This window comes from Passer domesticus, chromosome 18 (genome assembly GCF_036417665.1).
Source record: "Passer domesticus isolate bPasDom1 chromosome 18, bPasDom1.hap1, whole genome shotgun sequence".
In the NCBI taxonomy this organism is placed as follows: domain Eukaryota; kingdom Metazoa; phylum Chordata; class Aves; order Passeriformes; family Passeridae; genus Passer; species Passer domesticus.
In genome coordinates this window covers 9,212,094-9,231,031 of record NC_087491.1, presented here as the reverse complement: position 1 = coordinate 9,231,031, position 18,938 = coordinate 9,212,094, and the positions used below count along the sequence as shown (strand labels likewise).

The 18,938-nt window shown below is 44.6% G+C and overlaps 1 protein-coding gene across 11 annotated transcripts in view; it reads left to right on the top strand.

The window, feature by feature from the left end:
- Positions 1–17,274, top strand: part of AK8 (adenylate kinase 8) — a 65,682-nt gene extending 48,408 nt beyond the window's left edge. For 6 of the 11 annotated variants that reach the window (XM_064394006.1, XM_064394008.1, XM_064394005.1 and 3 more), the window contains 2 exons: positions 14,976–15,056; positions 17,018–17,274. In XM_064394006.1, the coding sequence (XP_064250076.1) occupies positions 14,976–15,056; positions 17,018–17,255 (319 nt within the window). In that variant the 3' untranslated portion in view covers positions 17,256–17,274. Of the gene's footprint in view, positions 1–14,975; positions 15,057–15,458; positions 15,484–17,017 lie in introns of those variants that run through there. The other 5 variants (XR_010349148.1, XR_010349147.1, XM_064394010.1 and 2 more) reach the window with 3 other exon arrangements.
- The last annotated feature ends 1,664 nt before the right edge of the window (positions 17,275–18,938 follow it).

Sequence of the window (18,938 nt, the reverse complement as noted above, 5' to 3'; positions counted from 1 at the left end):
CAGATACAAAATAAAGGAATAATGTGTTTTCTCAACCCCTTGAGTCCTGTTCACTCCTTAGTTTTACCTTTTTGTTAAACACTTTGCAGCAAGACACTGAACGGTAAAAGCTAAGGTGGTGGATGTGGAGAACCTGCCATATTTCTGTTTTCTTCCTCCTTTTGAAAGTCCAGGTTTCTCACAGAACTCACAGACACACAGGTTTTACTGGCACAGGAACAAATCCTGAGCTTTCATTCCACCAGCTAAAACAGAATTTAAATTTGGAAACTTGCTGCCATTTTTTTTTAGAAATATTACTGCCAGTCCATTACACTGAATCCAGATTTTTTTTACCTTTCTGTGAATAAATTGATGACATGCATTTTGCTTTGTGATTATTAAATAATTCAGTGTACTCCAGTTTTATAATTAGAATCACAGAATCCTGAAGGCTGGAAAAAATCTTTAAAATCATCAAGTCCAGCCTTCCACCCAGCACCACCATGGTGTTCACCACTAAACCACATACTCAAGTGCCACATCACACATTCTTGAGCACTTTGAGCACTTCCCTGGGCAGCCTGTTCCAATGCCTGACCACCTTTTCCATGAAGAATTTTTTTCCTACTATCTAAACTTTCTTTGGCTCAACTTGAGACCATTTCCTCTGGTTCTTACAGCAAGTAGGTGTTGCTTCGAAAAATCTTGTGATCCAACCCAACCAACCCAGTGGTGGCAGGAGTAATGGTTGGGCACAATGACATGGGAAGTGGAGGAATAAATTCAGTTCTTAAGATCTTCTCTGTGGCTGCACATTTGTATCTCAAATCCGAAAATTTTGATCAGCACAGCTTCCCAACTGCCCTGCCTGCAAAATCTTGAGAGGAGGTTCCTTGGATTTATTAAGCATCACCTTGTTTCACTGCCCAGGGCAGGAGAGCTCCAGCATCAGGCTGGATATTTGGGTTTAGTTCTTGCCTTGTAGGATTTCTTTTCTCCTGTGGTTCCTAAGTTTCTCCTGGTGGTGTCTTCCTTCGCCCCATCCCTACCTGACCCTGCTCTGGATCTCAACTGTTGTTTTACCTTGTTGATGGTTTGTCTATATTTGCTTTAACCAGATGCCCCTCTTTGCATGCAGCACTGGGACTCATCCCCTCTCTCCTATCAACAATAATTAGCCTTGTAAGACTAATGGAAGAAATCGTGTCTAATTACCCTGTTGAAGGCCCAATTATGTTATTAACATTTGTGGGCTATAAGCTAATGATGAGGAGAGCCTCTCATTTGCATAGCATTAAGTTAATTGAGCTGGAAGCTATGGGGTGGATAGCAGTGATGAGAGCAGGATTCTGTTACAGAATGGATAATGATGACCAGAGCAGGACAATTCACCTGACAGGTTTATTAATTAACAGCTATCTGATTACCTCAAAGAAATGGCAAGTGGCAGTGCTTCTGAAGGAAGCTGCAGTATTTTTTTTAATGAAAGGTGCTCTATCACTGTGGATGTTCTGGGGTGATTTATGGTAATGGCAGTGTAAGCTCTTTCCTGGAAGCCAACACAAAAACCTGTTCTGGTTTCCTTCCTGCCCTTAAAGAACATTCTGCAAAGGGCTCATATTTGTGAATATTCCTCGTTCTTACAAGGTGCACAGAGTCTGTGTGCTGCTGAGTTTGTGTGGTTGTCTGAACTGTGCATTTGGAAAATTCTTGATTGTTGGGTAGCCTGGAAGCTTTGCCCTCAGAAGAACTAGAGGATTTGATTTTGTAAAAGGTGTTTTTCATTATAGTGTTAGGCAGGATTCTGTGTTATTTGTGGGGAAATAATATAAACATTCAGCTTTTCACATTTTCCTGTTGTGTGCAAGCTGCAAGTGGAGGTGAGTGCCCTTTCCTTCAGCTGATTTCTGGGTACAAACACTTGTGCATGGTGGGTGGCCCTTTTAAGGAACAGGAGTCTTCATTTAAAATAGTTCTGAGAAGAAAAATCCATCTTCTTCTGTTTTGTTAAATGTCAGATTCTGTCTGATTAATTCCAAACACATTGTAATTCACAACAGGTTCAGGCAGAGCCTTGTTTGAACTAGAGTATCTTTGCGGGGAGAAATCACTCTGTTTAAAAGTTGCCTGTGCAATCAATCCAAGAGTGAATAACTTCCTATGCAGTTAGTCATTATTAGAATCCCACACCTCAGTCATGAATGTATCTGAATGTCAAATATAGTTTCCAGCCAGCAGATCTTTTATATTTTCTTCATCTACTCTGAAGAGCCCATTATGAAATCCCATGAGCTCCAGATCTTACCTAGTGACTGAAATCCTCAGTTCATCCTCAAAAATACCTTTGACCAGACACGTCTCAGGAAAAAAGAGAACATTACAGATTTTAACCTTTCAGATAATGACTTTTGATCCATTTAATGGCCTGATGATTAGTGTGTCAATAGTAATAGACTTGTGAAGAGCAGAAACTTACAGATAAATTGTATTCACTATTATTTTCATAGAATCATAAAATATCCTGAGCTGGAATGGACCCACAAGGATCAGGGAGCCCAACTCCTGATCCTGCACAGACCCCAACAATCCCACCATGTCCCTGCTGTCCAAATTCTCCTGGAGCTCTGGGGCTGTGCCCGTTCCCTGGGGAGCCTGGTCAGTGCCCACCACCCTCTGGGGGCAGAACCTTTTCCTAATGCCCCCCTAAACCTCCCCTGGCACAGCTCCAGCCATTCCCAAGGATTTATCTGCAAGAAGTTTCCCTGTATTCTGCATCTGGCATTTGTTGGGCACCGAGGAGCTGAGAACATTGATCTGGTGCTGGTAGAGAGGCCAGAATTTCAGTTTAGTTGCTGCAAAGAGACATTGACAAATCACCACAAGCACTGCTGGTCAACAGGAGAAGAAAAATGAAAAATCAGAGGTGAAGGAAGTAATCAGCTCCTGATCTGAGCTGTTCAGTGGTCCTGGCTCAGAGCTGCCAGGAGGAGCAGATTCCAGGGGACTGAGGGTTGATTATTCCATGTAGCTGAGCTGTCGTGGTCCCTGTGTGGTGTGGAGCAAGTCAGAAGCACTTGTGTGACATTTCCTCCATCTCCTTCCAGCCTGTGATGGTTCAGAGCCTGTGCTTGTGTGGAAATCTCTGGGAGAGGTTGTTCAGGACAACCAGCACAATGAAGAAAAGCCTTTAATGGAATTTAAACCCTCCATCCTCCTCGTTCTCATTAGCTTCCTGTAATCACCAGCCCTCACAGTCAGTGTGGATAGAAATATCTTTACCATATAAATTAGATTTTCTGCAAGGTGTTCTCTGGTTCACCACAGTGCCTGGCTGTGTGGAATAGACAAACACAGATCTGATAGAGCAGGAATTATGTATTTAATTCAGAGTTCTGTATAGAGTGCTCATAAAAGCTTGATCATGATAGAGGGGCCAATAAACATTTGGGAACATAAATATTTCTGCAGGAAATGGCTTTGTGAAGCATTTAGTTGTTGAGTAATAAGAACAACAGTGAAAATCAGAGTAACAGAAGCCTCTAGGTACTGATCTGATGGGTTATATATGTTGCAATGATAATCATGGTGAGGGAGAATTTTTATGGGACCAGGAGCAACAAATACATCGAGTCCTGCCAATTTACTAATGAATTCATTTTTCTTGTGCTTGTCCCACTTGCTATCCCTGCTGTTCAGGATTCAGCTTTAAACCTGAAAAGCGAGGATGGCACCTCGGGATGCTGAGCTGCTCCTCTGAGTTTGTGTGAGCTGAGTGTTTGAGTCTTGGGCCATTTCTGGAACATCCATTACCTGTGTATTTAGGCAGCAGTCCAGCCAGACAACACAGGGACATATATTTTAGGAAAGCACACATCAAAAAGTGTTTTAAATGGCCAAATTGTAGGACAAAACATCCTGGCAACACAGCTGGTGCTCTGTCAGTCTGTGGGCTAGAAAATAAGAAGAGAACCTGTAAGAAAAATAAAAGCAACCTAGGAACAGCTAATCAGGTTAGAAAGGATGTTTTGGCTGCAAGGATTTCTAGGGCTGCAGAGAAAAATGGAGTAAGATTAAAAAGTGTTTGTCCATCCTGTCTGACAGATGTGGGAGAAGATGGAATCGTTTGTTACTTCTCTGATTTTCCTCTGAAAACAGCAGCAGCAATGAGCTGGCAGGCACAGTGAAATGCAGTTAGCAAAAGTAATGGGAGTTGAAAGTTTGACCTTTTGTGATGGAAATTTGATATGAAAAAAGGGTCTTTTGATAATTTCTCTATCCAATCAGATATGGGAGATGTCTTGATCCTGTTTCCTTATTTGCATGCTGACTGATCTCATTTGAAAACCCAATCATTCAGAAATATTGGGACGTCAACAGAAATGTTACAAACAAGAAGTTGTTTTATCTGAAAGGTCTGCAGGATGTCATCTCTTGTTTTTCACTCCAGTGGCCTGATCTCTTCTTCATGATTCCATGTTTTTATTGGCAGGATAAGTTGAACATATTGAAATGCAAATAGCCCTTTCCACATTGAACTGAAATATAGGAGTTTTTTCTGTATGATTGATTGTATCCAGGGCACTTCAAAAGACACAAAGAAAATACTTTCTGCAGTGCCTCTGATTCCTTGACATTGCCAAGTTCTGACGTTTCCTGTTAGGAATCATTGGCTCAGAGTGATTCCTGAGCCTGCCCTCACCTCTGCTTTTCTCCCATGTAATGCCCACAGTGCTGCTCACTGTTCCTGGGACAGTCTCTGAGCTCAGTTTGTACAAACACTTTTATTATTAACCAACACTCTTTGCTGCTGTCCCAGGTGCTGAATGTCAGAAACGTAATTGAATGGATTTTACCAAAATGCAGATGTGTTTAATCCTGCAGTGGGTACTTCAAAGCCCCCCAAGATCATATGTGTGTAGAACTGTCCCCATGATTATCTGGAAAGTCAGATTTCACAGCCGAGGCCCTGCCCACTTAGGTGAGTTTAGGATCAACTTTATCTCCCAGACAATTTAACCTTTCTATTTTCCAGAGCAGGCAATCCAATTTCCATTTTACTCAGCCTCCCAGTGGGTTGATGACAAGTTTTCCTGCTGTGTGACTGGTGTCATTATCCCTTATTTTGGAGCCTACCTGTTAAACTAAGCCAAAGTTTTGCATCACTTAACCCAGAAACTGGGGACACACTATCAATATATGGTAGTCCTGAATAAAAGAAATTATTTAAAATATATATTTTTAATTTGCATGCTTTTTAACATCAGTGTCAAGCTATATGAGAAATATTTTTTCTTTAGCACCCCAATCTTTTTTTTCCACCCAGACTGCCCCTAATCTGAGTGCTGCCCTGGGAAATGGGATGTGCAGCTCCTTCTTTCTGGGGCCACTTAGGTTTGCTCTGCTTTTTAGAAAAAAAGTAACTATTCACTGAATGTAGGTCTCTTGCTGAACACCTGCACTGGACTGCAAAGACATCCTGATTTCTGGTGGAAGGGTCTCCATAGGGATTGCTTTCCAAACCCAGATCCTGCAGGGAACAGCTGCAGGGAAAGGGATGAAGCAGATTATAAACTTTACATAATAACTTATCTTGGAAGTTGCTGAGCTGGTGTTTGTACAACACTTAGGGATGGAAAGCTCCAAATTAGACAGGTCAGGACTTACCACAGAGTCCCTCAGGTGGGTGACAAAACACCTTGCCAGGGACACATGGAGCTCTGCAGTCTTTATCACTGAGTTAAAGAAATCCAGTATTCATCCAGCTTGTTGTTTACTCAATAGAGTCCAGGATCTAAACACAAAATCGTGCCTGTGTGAGGTGTTTATCTGATGGTACCTAATTTCTTCAGCAATACCTCTGGATATGGGCTGGGGATTTCACTGCTGGAAGAACGTGCCTGTTTCGACTGAGGAATAACTTGACTGATAGGCCCCTTCAAATCCAGAGAATCTGTTTCATCAAACCCTGTGGCCTGTCAGCTGTGGGGGAGTCCTTTGTGAAACAGCAGGAATGGCAAATTCCCCCATTCCTTGTGCAGCAAACTGGAGTTGTTGGGATGAGCAGCTCTCGGAATTAGACACCGAGCGTTCTCTGGGATGGGAAATCAACCTCCTTCATCTCTCGTGTGTTTTAGAATATCAAACCAGCTAAGTTTAAACATGATGTGTTATTCTTGATAACCACAGCAATCTAGCTCTTCCTTGCTGGATTTTTTAAATCATTTTCCACCTTCCTTGTTCGCTCCTCGGTATTAGAAAAACAAAAAGCAGCTCAGCGCACCAATATTTCCTCCACGGTGAAGTCAGCATAGAATATTAGTGTCCAAAAAGTTGTAAAACAAAAGACTATCATATGTTGCACCTTTTAATCATGTAATTGCTGAGTGACATTTAACTCTGAGGCTTTAAGTTACTCCTTTTCAGCCAGCCTTCTCCTCGTGCCCCTCTGGTCCCTCCCTCCTCCCGGAGCAACCTGCTTTTGCAGAGTAGTGCTTTAACTACACTGAAGTTTGGCTGGGCTTCTACATATTACAGCAGCAACACGAAAGCAAACAATTGAAGTATTTGAGAACAATGAAATATGTATGGCTATCTGTGACAGCCCTATAAAGCAGAGCAATTAGCCGCGTAATCCGAGAAAGCCAAAGCGCCCGGCAGCCCACGGTTCCCTATTAGTTAAATGCTTTTTGTACGTCCTCATCCCATCAAATCAACTAACACTTCCTTTAATTGGTTCATGAATTATACAGCTCGGCTGCATTATAATTTAATCACCAGTAAACATTCCTGGGGCCTGCTGTAAAGTGTATAGCGCTCATTAATTCCTTAATTTCAGCAGATGGAAGGGGAGATCGGATGAACGGTGGCAGTACAGAGCGCCTTGGGCAATGGAAGAAGGAAAAAAAGGTGGGGGGCCGTTTAGATTTTTTAAGGGCTGTCAGAAACTCAATCTGTGAGCTGTCAGCAGCCTGGACCCGCTCTCCCCCCCTGCCTCCCCCTGCCTTCACCCCACCTACCGCTGCAAGTGACTGACGGATTCATATGGAGCCTTGTCAAGCCGTCTTTAAACATCAAGCCAGCGGGTAAACCAAGCCCAATGTAAATTAATTCTTGTCTTACGGGCCCCCCTTTCTCTGTCCCCATGAATATTTCATGGCGGGCAGCATAAATATTAATTCTAATAGCTCTGCACAGTGGTTATTATTTCTGTTTTATGACAAATATTCATAAAATATTCAGGACCCTTTTTTAGAACATTTACACACTTGATTGTGAAATTTTCCAGCTTCCTGGGGACACAGTAAACATATTGGGGTTCTCTTGATGGACTTTTTTCTCTCTTAATTAATACTACGCCACATTAATATTTAATCAGATTTAGTTTTCCTTTCCCCACAAGTGAACCCTATTACATTTGAGGATTTATTTGACAGTATTTAAACAGGGAATTTTTATTCCCTATTATGAAATTGGTTTCCTTTGACACATATATAAAATGACACATTATAATCCATTCTTTTATTCCCTCCCCTTGCCCCCAAATCATACACTTTTTCGGTGTCAGTTCTTTTATTTATTTTTACATACCAAATATCTTACTAACGACAAAAGTTAGTGTTTAAATGTTGGGGGTGGGGGTTAAGCATCATTTATTCTAAATTTGATTCCGTTTATTTAAGAAGAGTATAGGTTTTAGCCTTGTTAGGAGCAGGAGGTGCTGGCCAAGCTGCAGACAGGCATCAGTCCTGAGATGAGTTTGCTGGTGCTTAACCCTGGAGTTGTTGCTCTGCTCCAGATTTGCTTTGCAGAATCTAATTATTGCAGGGATCTGAGGAAACACGCCTGCATTTGGGGAGAGGGTTCAGGTTCCTGACCTCGAGCCTCTGGGGCTGCAGAGGCTGTGGATTACCTGAGGAGGGGTTTGATTAACCTTGTGCAGGGCAGAAACGGTGCCAGCCCCACTCCTCTAAAGCACTGCTGGCTGCCATCTCATTCTGTGATTCATAAAGCACCGCTGGAATGAACTCCAGGGGGAATGCAAAGATGCTGGAATAACAGCTGAGAGTAAGGAGGAGGCAAAGAATAGAAATGAGGAGAGAAATGTAAAGCAGTTTTGAATGCAGGTATTAATGCATCCAAGGCACTGATTGCACACAGAAAGAGTTAATGTTGCCTCCTCCAAAGAAGCTTTAAAAATGCATTGAAGCCACTCCTACGAGCACATTTCTCTCTCTGAGTGCCTCTCTCTGTGATGTTTGCACAGCCCCAAGTCCTGCAGACCATGGAAGGGCTCTGGCTGCCCAAAGGCCTGGGCTGCTGTGAATCCGTGGAGCTGCTTTGCTTTACCCCAGCTCCAGACCCAGTCCATTGCTGTGTCAGACAGGCACCAGTGCCTGTTCCCTCTCTGTGAGCTGGTGTGGCACCTGCTGGGACCCTGCTGAGCCACCAGGCTGCTGGGTGGGACACAGGGGGACCCTGTCACCTTGGCTGTCTGGGCTGCTGGAGCCCAGCTCATCCATCTCAGGGGTGGAAAGCATCCACCAGAGCTAGAACTCTGCACTGCTGGTGGGGGGAAGGAACATCTGCAGCCTCAAAGGGTGTTGTTCATCTCACTCCCCTGGCCAGCAGCTGTGTCCTGGGAATAGTGCCCCACTGAGCTGCCTTTTGTAGTTATTGGACAGAAATGCATCCATTTGAGAAGTTCCAGGGGCTGGAAATTGCTTGTCCTGCCATGAATCGTGGTAAGAGCTCATCTTGTGCTGATGAACCTGTGTTTTAGTGTTTATGCAGTGTATTTTCCCTTATGGTTGAAACCTAGAGGGTGAAATTACTTCCCGAAATAGAATCAAGCATCTTTCATCAGGAGATATCCCAGAGTTTGAAAGAAATCAGTGAATAAAATCTCCCAACAGCTCCTTCCATAAATAAGAGATAAGGATCATTTTATCCATTGCAGAGACATGCAGGAGGAGTATTTAGGGTAGGGAATAAACCCTGATTCAGGTCGAGTCAGGGGTGCAGCCTCAGCAGAGCCTTTGGAGTCTGGTTACTCATGGGCAAAACACCTGGTGGGAGCTGCACTGAGCCCTGAGCAGGCCTGGGGAGAAGGTAGATGGGGTCTGTGCAACCAGTTTTCATTTTTAAGAGGGGGATTTGGGATGCAGAATGCAGTTGTGGAAATATAACATGCTTGGCATCCTGTGTCTGGGCCATGGTGCCTGAGAAGAGGCTTAGCAAGGTTTCAGTCAGGTTCAAGGTGTCTTTTTGCCATAGGGCAGGGGATGTTCTTTAGGGGAATTGGTTGATCCAAGTCAGGATCTCTGGAAAGTCAACAAAGCTAAAATGGTCAGGGTTTTATCTGGAATAACTTGGATTCAAATCTGAACCTCCTTGTACCTGTCAAGTTGGATCACTAACTTGATTTGTCATATTGTTGTGATCACTCAGTGGTGCTACCCAAGGAAAAAACCTTTTTGCAGTGCTGATAATTTTGTAGCCTGACCAGAGCTGCCATCCAGCTCCTTTCTGCTTCTAAAATCCAGAAGTTTGTACAGTTTTGTGCACTTTTTGAAACTTTTAAAAGTTAATAATATGGTTAGTTTTAACAATGGGAGTCTTAGAGTTTACCCAGATTCAGGGCAGCTTTTAGGGATGGTTTTGTCTCTCTGCCATCAGTCCATGATGCCCCCAAGGCTTTTCCATGCATTTGTGAGAACTCTGAGATTTCCTTCCCCACCTGCTTTGGCTGCTTTGTGAACCAAAGGGAGGAGCTTGAGTTTGTGCCAGGGATCACACGAGGATTGTGCCTGTGGTGGCCTTTCAGGACCTTCTGCATCCTTGCACTTCACCCTCAGCTCTTTCTCACCTTCATATTTCAATTACAGAGCTTGCAGCCATTGCACTGCCAGAGCAGCATCCTCCAGGAGCTCTGTTTTCCATGGGGAATTGTGCCACAGCATCAGGAGCACTGTTGCTATCTCCAGATGGAGTAAGATGTTCTGTGCCTCATGAAAGGCACAGTTATTTGTAGCCTTGAGTTTGACATTTTCTATTTGTCTGCCTGGAAAAGGAGATAACTTTTCCTCTCTTCCTCTCTCTTTCTTTCACTCTCTCCTTCCTGTTTTTTTTGCTCTGATTTAGCTGAGGGTCTGTCAAAGTTCTGCCAGCAAAGTTTGCTGCAACTTTGACATCACAAAGGCATCTGATCTTCACTTTTTCTTCACTTTTTTTAAGCAGACTGATGTGGTACGTTGTAAACTGCCAGGAGCACTTGCTAATTTAGTACTTAATGACAGTCACAGAGAGTGTTTTTCTTGCCCCTGGAGAGGTTTTAGACACAGCTGGGGTAGATTTGCCACTATCAATTATGCACAATTTTAAACAAGAATTGGCCAGCAGGGGCCTCTTTTTTTTTGCAGAGTGCAGAGCATGAAGAATGGGAATATGGCAGCTGGTACCTGCCTGCGACAGAGAAGATATATAGGAGTCAGAAAATAAGGGAAAGATTAATAACTTACTATTTTTAAAGTTGCAGCTTCAACTCAAAAGTTTAAAAGGTGCATTAAAAGTGGCCCAGTATTGGCTGGGGGTGTGTTTTTGTTTTAATTCAAGCATCCTAACTTTGTTGCAAAGCTTGGCCTGGCCCTGGTATAACCACAAGCAAGTCAGTGTCTCTGTTTTTAAAAGCCAGGTGGGATCAGGATCCTGTCTCAGATATTCAGTTGTGTTGTCTTTGCATCCTTAAATGAAAACAAGGCATGGATTTGATTGCATGGTATGATCTGATTTCACAGACAATAGTTCTATAAAAAGGGCTTGGCTCTGGGCTCCACTCCCCCAGTTCACAATGGGAAATGCCAGGGGTGAGAATCTGACCTGAGCAAATGGCTCAGGTCTAGAACAGCCAACATCTGGATCCATCTAGGCCAGCCTCACGAAGCAGCTGTGCCTAAAGGACAGCCCTGGCTGCAGGCAGAGCTCCAGCATCTCCACATCTCCCTGGAGATGTGCAGGCAGCTGGCAGGGCAGTGGAGCCATCCTGGAGAGGGACTGTCCTTAGCAGGAGCATTCCTTTTTCACAGGATTCCAGGGTTCAGGCACACCTGCTTCTCTTACAGCAGCACTCAAAATGTTTCCCTTCCAGGTGTTGGAAGCCAGTGTGGTTATCTCCAGAAAACAGGAAAACCACCACCAAATAAATTCTTGTGAGGCCAGCACTGAGCACTGCCAGTTGTTAATAACTTGGATTAAATGGGTTGGTTGCCATCTGGAACAAATGCAGCTCAGGATTAGCTGAATGCTGCTGTGTAGGTCACAAATCCTTCACTTATGGCGTGGTTGGGACACATTTTCCCCAAAACCCTGTCTCAGAATCCAGGTTGAAATAACACCCCTGCCACCCCTGCTCTTCCCTCTCCTCCCCCATTTGCCTGGGGAAGCAGCAGGATGCTCTGGTGCCCTCCAGGCTCTGAGATGACACTGTCTGAATAGTCAGAAGTGGCTGGAATGCTCTTCTGGAATGCCAGATGGCTGGTAGGAAAACAGAGTTACATTCCAGCTGCTAGGGCTGGAATACATTTCATCACCATCCAAAGGCAGCAAGTTCTCATTTGACTGGGTACACAGTGAAGGTGTCATCATCATTATTAATTTGTTGGAATTTAATCTCTCTAATGTATCTGGAAGCTGCACTAGATTAGATAAATGATGTCAAGTACAGTGAGGAAGAGGCAGGATTCTGACACACGGATTTTTTTGTGCCTTTTAACATTTGTGTTCACAGTTTTATCATCTATAAAAGCTGACAGGACTGGACCTTTTCCCACATATCCCTCTCCTGGGAGATGGAACAAAGGAGAGAGGACAGAGCTGTGCTTAGGAATCTCTGGTTTCACTCAGTGGGAGTCAGGGGGACATTTATCCTCAGAGGCTGCACCAACTTTCCCCCACAGTCTCCAGCTGGATGCCAGCGATTTCTGGTTGCCCACAGGTGGATTCTGGCCCTGTGGCACAGCAGTGAGGATTCCTGGTGCCCTGTGGCCAGCCCTCCCTGCCCTTGGTGCTGAGTGACACCTCTCCCCTGCTGCAGCTGGGGGCTGTGGCAGAGGAGCTGTGCTGGATGCTAATCCTGCAGGGTAATGTCGTGTCCTTTGATATGAGCCCGTGTTTCCTCTCCTCCCTGTCTACCAGTTCTGATGACATCTGTTTCATATTTCCCCTTGATAGGAGTTGTGACATTACAACATGCAAAGCCTGGCTGATTCCTAAAGTGAGCTTTACAGGGGATGCATTTATGTGAGAAAACCACGCCTGCTGTGTGGAAGGGGCCAAGCTCTGCTTGGAGAGGAACCCAGTACATGCAGGGAGTTGTTCCAGTTGCTGCTGGATCAAGGTCATGGGTGCAGCCCTCTGTTATGAGGATTTCCAAGAGAAACCCACCCAATGTGTTCCCTGGGCAGTTGGAGGGTCAGCTTTGTTATGTGAGCAGAGTCACAGGAGCCTGAGCAAGGGACAGAGGCCAAACGTTGCCCACAAGCACCTTGAGGAGCTGCAGGGATGTGTCAGATAGCCAAGGCTGGCCCTTCCCAGCCTGCCTCCATGTGAATGGGCTTTACTCCTGTGAGTAAACCTCCTGGGGCTGCCTAATAGACTGTGTGGGGTGTGTGTCTCCTTCCAAATGGTAATAAAGCTTTCTAATTGGAAGTGTTTCAAGTCTAGACTGTAGTTCTGTCAGTGCTTTTCCCCTTCATCTTTTTTTTTCTCCTTGCTTCTGAACGATTGTAAACTGACAGCCCTGGGGAGTGTTGTTTTCTCTCATCTGTGGGAGATGTGTGGAGTGGCAGGGTAAGGCATCCCACCTTCCACTGGAAGGACCCTTGGGTTGGGACTTTGTGCTGCTGTACAGCAAATTCTGTGTGTGCTCTTACACAGTGCACGTGGGGGAAAAAAATCCACATTAGCAGGGATGTCTGCACCCTCCCACATCTCCCCTCACTCCTCTTTAATGGTGACACCAGACTGGATAATAAGCAGCATCTTGTTTGGAAGAGAAGGGAGCCTCAGACAAGGCTTTCAGAGTTCATTTTGTTGGCAGCTTTTTAAGTGGAGTTTTTTAGGCTCTTCTGTTTCAAATACCATAATACTTTTTGTGTTCCTAACTATGAATTACGACAAGCTTTCTTGATATGCCAGGTTATAATCCTTCAGTGGGTTTGTTTATCTCAGGATATAATAGGAAGCCGTATCAATTATCATGACTGTATAAATGTTGTTCCTCTCTACTAGAATATTTATCTTGAGACATATCATCAGATGTTACCTGTTCTGACAATCACGTTTTTGTGCCATTGTTGGGCAACAGAAACAAAGAACAACAAAATGTTAAGAGTGTAAGGGATAAAAGAGTGCTGAAACTGTTGTTCTTTTCCTGTCTTTGGAATCTCCAAGATCTTGAATGTTTTATTCCTGGCTGTTATTTTGTTACCACAGTGTGAATAGAAGTCATTATCTGTAAACATTTGAAAAGAGAGATGATTTTCATAACTTTAAATCCTACAAAGGATTCTAGTAATCTGCTATGTGCATGCCAAGGTAAAGCTCAGCCTTTCATCTGGTCTGATCCCACCCAGTCAGTGTAAAATGTTCCTTTGGTGAATGTCTAAACCACGCAGTATCTCCTGTGAGAAGCAGACAAAAATGAAAACAGGAAGCCTGGCCTTGAAGGCAGCAGCAGGAGAAGGTGTGTTGTAAAGAAAGATGTATTTACAGCCTTCAGCTTGTGCTTCGCTGGGGAAAATGATATTCATAGGTTCAAAGGAGCCTTATTTTTTATTTTGTTCTGAGCTAATTGTTAAATGTGATCTTTGTGCAGGTCTGCTCCAGGCTCCAATAGCTGGGGGACAGGGGATTCCTGTCTGCCCATGCTCAGCAGTTTGTCAGGAATCTTCTGCTGAGGAGCTTTTGAACACAAATGTAAAATTAACAGGAGCACTGTAATGAGCCAAAAAGACAAGGAATCAATGTGAGATGGGCACAGCAGTTTTTATGCAACAGTGGGATGTGTCTGGGTGCATGTGGGGCTTGTTTTCTGGTTCTGCATCCACGTAAGGGAGTTTGTGTCATCTCTGTGGAATGGGTTGGCAAGTCCTGCTCCAGCCCCCAGTGAAAAGCTGTTCCTGTGTGGGACCCACCCCAGTGACACCGTGGGGCTGCCCCTCAGAGAGGCTCAGCAGCTCTGCCTCGCTCAGGCTCAATGGGAATTGCAGGTTCTGATCTTCAAATGAAGCATTCAGCGTTAATATTTCCTTTTAGCAGTGTCACCAGCAGGGCCCAGCCCTGCTGAGCTGCTCCCTGTGCCCTGGCAGGGCTGCTGGAGGGGACAGGGAATTGTCAGCAGCATCGTGGGGCTTGTGCTGTGTCCTAGCACCCATCCTGCTCTGAAGGATGCAGGGCAGCAGTGGGAGAGCAGAGGACTCACTCTGGGGGGAGACAAGGGCAACAGGAGTGCAAGAGAACTGAAACAGCAGGAGGAAAATCCTTCTCATGGGCACTGGAGAAATGCATATTTCTGGCAGACAAGGTCTTTCTCTGTCCTTGACAGGAACAGCAGAGGTTTTTATTTACCTTTGGGGTCATGTCGTTGTGATTCTGTTTGCTGGGTGGGTTGGGAAGTGGATCTGGAGAAGTTCAGAGGGAGGTGCTGGGGTGGTGAGCAGGCTGGGACAGACTGAGAGAGGCTCCAGCTGCAATTGCCCAGCCTGAGCTGCCAGAGCACCCAGCACACACAGTCCTGTGCCAGAGAGCTCCTGCCCTGCTGAGCCTGCAGACCAAACACACGAGGAGAGGCTGTGCAGAAATCCTCTGCTCACACTCGTGACTCTGCAGGTTTGGGGCACTGTCACTGCTGCTCTTCCTTTGGTGAGGATTACCTCCCTCTCTGAAGGTCACAAGTGCTGCTCTCAGGATGTTAATTCATGTAATTGTGTTCTCCACAGGGTGTTCTTCTTTAATCTGCCCTACGAGGCCATCATGGAGCGCCTGTCCCAGCGGAGGACGGATCCTGTCACTGGGGAGAGGTGAGCACTCCTGCCTCATGTCGAACGTTTTCCTGACTGCCAGGGAGATGAAAGCATCAAATCGGCTCCTTAGCAATCTAAGGAGCTCAGGAATGCTCTACTCCTGCTTAGGGATTCCTTAAAAGAAGAGTTAAAACTTTCATAGCTCCTGAAGCACCAGCCCACCTTCCTGCTGCAGCAGCAGCTCAGAGCAGGGGGGTTTAAATCCTGGTGCCTGAAATCTACAGCAGCAAATAGCTCAGTCTAATATTTTAATGGTAACTCAATTGGTTGGGAAAATAATGCTGAGGGGAGATGTCTGAAACCTAGCCTAAATGCAGATGGTTTCAGACATTCCCATGGGAATTTTGAAGGTTTCCCAGCTGGGGAAAATGGAAAACTTGCTGCATTTTACTTCCCCAGGCTCCTGTGATGGTCCTGTCTGCTGGGAGGTATTGATGTGTTTCCTGCTCAGTAGAGCAAACTCCTTTGAGTCACTGAGTCACTGGAAGGGTGGTTCCTCTCACTGGTGTCACATCCCCTTGTCCCACCAGTGACCTTCAGCTTTCCTACCTTCTCCACACTTGATTTCCAGGGAACAAATCACAAATAAATTTATGATTCCCCACGCATAATTTTTAAACCCTTCTTTTGCTTTTCTAAAGGCTGAGTGCATCCTATTGCATCAAAGACAAATCCTGAGCCCTCCAAGATTAAGGCCAGAAGGAGTGGATTTGTCCCAAAGTGATGGATGATTATTCAGACATCTCACTCGAGGTGCAGCATTAACTTGTGACAGCAGCAGTGATTTGCTGTAACTGCTCTCTTTGCTTTAGTAATGAGCAATGTGGTTGTTCAGCAGAAAGGAGCAGGCTGAAGCAAATCATTCCCACATCTTTGCATTTCTTATCATTAGGATTAGGCTGTTCAGTATCTGCTCCACTTCACACGCTTCCCTCTGCCACACTCTGGGGTTTATTCCTCACAAGTTCTCCGTGAATTGAATTCTTTTAGGTGCTGTGTCTAATCCTTGGCATGTGTAAAGCCTGCCCCTCTGGCTGCAGGGCAGGGGTGGCCTTCAGCTGTGCCCTAAATGAGACACAAACTCTGCTGTCTCCTTGGTTTTGCATTTATCCCAAAATATCAGGAATATATCCCAAAATATCCCAAATTTCAGGAAATTTGTCTGTACAGGAAGAGGGAGAAGCTGGTTTTGTGTTAGGGCAGAGGAGATCTTTAATCAGAGCTAGGATTACCAATTCTAACAGGGAATTTGAACACTTGATTGCAAAGGAACTTTCAGAGATTGTTGGGAGCCTTTGGCAATGCAGGAACATCATCAGAATTCCTTTGGTGTCAGCTGAGCTGAGCTGTGGCACTGCTACAGGACTCTGAGGATGAAAATCCTCTTTCCTGCTGAAGTAACTGAGGCAAGCCAGAGCTGTGAATTGAGGGAAGCCAAATTCTGGCATTTGGAAAATCAAAAATAACCAAAACCTATCTCAGGTGAATTAACCTCTTTTTACCTTCTGCTACTACATAAAAATGTTAGCAATTAAATGCCTGAGAGCCTTAAACACAGTTTAAGTGACAGGTCCCAGCAATGCTGGGTACAGGGCTGTGTTTATGTTTAAGGTTAGGGTTTTTTTAGATGCTTTTTTAAAGATGGGAATCAAAGATTACAAGTAAAAGATCTGGAAATGCTTCTGAACCCAGAGCACTGGGTCATGTAATAGAAATTTCTCCTTGTGTAGAGCAGATGAACACAACCATTGTCACCATCAGAGAAACCCTTGGCCTTTGAGGATCCAGGATTCTTGACAGATTACCTGCCCTGAAATTTCCAATCTTTGTTTTAAAACCCCAGCCTGGAGCAGAAAGAGGCCAAGGGACTGTGGCAGGTAAAAGCACGGAGTAGCTGCAGAACTGGCTGCTGTGTCCCCAGGCTGAGCTGAAACCTTGGCATTTCTTCTCCTCTCCAGATACCACACCACATTCAGACCAGCTCCCACTCCAGAGATCCAGGCCAGGCTCAGGCAGAACCCCAAGGATGAGGAAGAAAATATTGAGAAGCGCCTGGACATCTATTACAGCAATGTCAAGGCCCTGCAGGATTTTTACCAAGATGCCTTTTATGTCAATGCTGACCAAGACCCTTATGTTATCTTTGAGTTCATAGAAAGCTGTATCATTAAGCCCCTTCCATGTAAAAAACATTAGAAGTTTATAATTCAAAGGGTTGATTTGTGGAAGAGTTGATTTTAAATTTTTCCCTGTAATATTTGCAGTCTGGTTGCTGGAGTGGCAGGTTATCACCAGGGAGGGGGAATTCAGTTAAGCTGTGCTAAATCTGAAGCTCACCAAGGCTGAGTGAAGTACTGAGGATAAGAAATTGGGAAAGTTGTTTGGCTTTTGTTTCATGATGCAAGATACAAAACACCGTGGCTGGGGAAGTCCTGTGTTTAATTTAATAATTTTTTTTCTGTATCTGAATAGTAGTTTTGTCTTCACTAGGTAAGACCCATGAAGCCAGTTTGGAGTATTAAAGCTGTTAGATGTATTTGTGTCTTAATTCTCCACCAAAACCACCCAGGCACTCCTTGCCTCCCTCTGTCCCTGCAAGCAAACCCTTGGAACTTCAGGTGGAAAGACCCCAGTTGTCCCAGTGGCAATGGGGATTTTGTGTTATTTTGTGAGAATTTAAAGTCAGAATTTTTGATACTTTTGGGAGGGGAGGGGTGTTGATGGATGGGAATTGGACTTTCTAGCCTTGAGGGCAGCTCTATAAGTCTCAGAATAAATACCTTTGAAACCTAAGAAAGCCAAATCCAAGCAATCTGAGTCCCTGGTGCCTCTTGAGCTGAGAAATTCCAGCCTGTAGCAGCAGGCTGAGGCTGAGGCTGCTGCCAGGCACAGGGGCCAGCCAAAACCCTGTGTTCAGCTGGGCAGGGACATCTTTAACAGCCCTACCTGTTACAAATGTGCTGGTTGGTGACTGCTTGGGCAGCTGGGTTTTCTGCCATTGCTACGAAGATGTGCTGCAGCATTCATGCATAATTGGGAGCCCTTCTATTAATAATACATGGGAAGCTCATCTTGCTAATATCACCTTCATCTGAGCGTTCCTACTAAATATTTTGATAGATGAAATGGATAGAGAGTGTATTTAAATACTGTTTGTACTGCAGCTAGGGTACAAAAGGGACAGCGCATCTTTAATTAGACAGGTACATCTGCTTAATTAATTTAGCTGTAAAGCCCTTTTTCCTCTTCATTCTTTCATCTATATGCGGATGCTATATTAGTTCCGCTCCGCTGGTTCCATAGAAACTGAGAAAAAGAGCTCAGTCTCATTGAGATGCACTTGGCATGTCTGGGTAGGAGTCTCAGGTCAGTGGTCAACCCCCAAGGGTTTGCAGCAGGCCTGAAGTGCAGAACGTCAGGGTTAGCAGAACATGCTAATACTCATGTAGAACTCTCCCTCAGAAACAACTAAAACAATTGACATTCATTTAATTACTGTAAACGAAACAGCCCCTGCATGACTTTGCATAGTAAAGCCTGTTAATACCAAAAAGGTTCAGTGGGTGGAAGCAGGAATTAGGCTTTTATAATTGGAATGCAACACTTGAAAACCAATTTGGTAACTAGGCGTGATTTTATTAGCATCTTATTCTGGCAAAACAAATGTTGAGCAATGAGAAAAACAAGGTGAAGAGGAGGTGGTAGGAGCACAGCAGGGATCAGACGTTACTGATTGCACAGCTTTGCCCAGCTCTGGAATGGACATCTTCCATCACTCTGCTTCCCAGAGACACTTTGTGGAGAGGGCTGCCTGGAGCTTGTGCTGTAAATTGTAATAAGTCATGCTGTTAATTACGTACTTTAGCAACAAGGTTGATT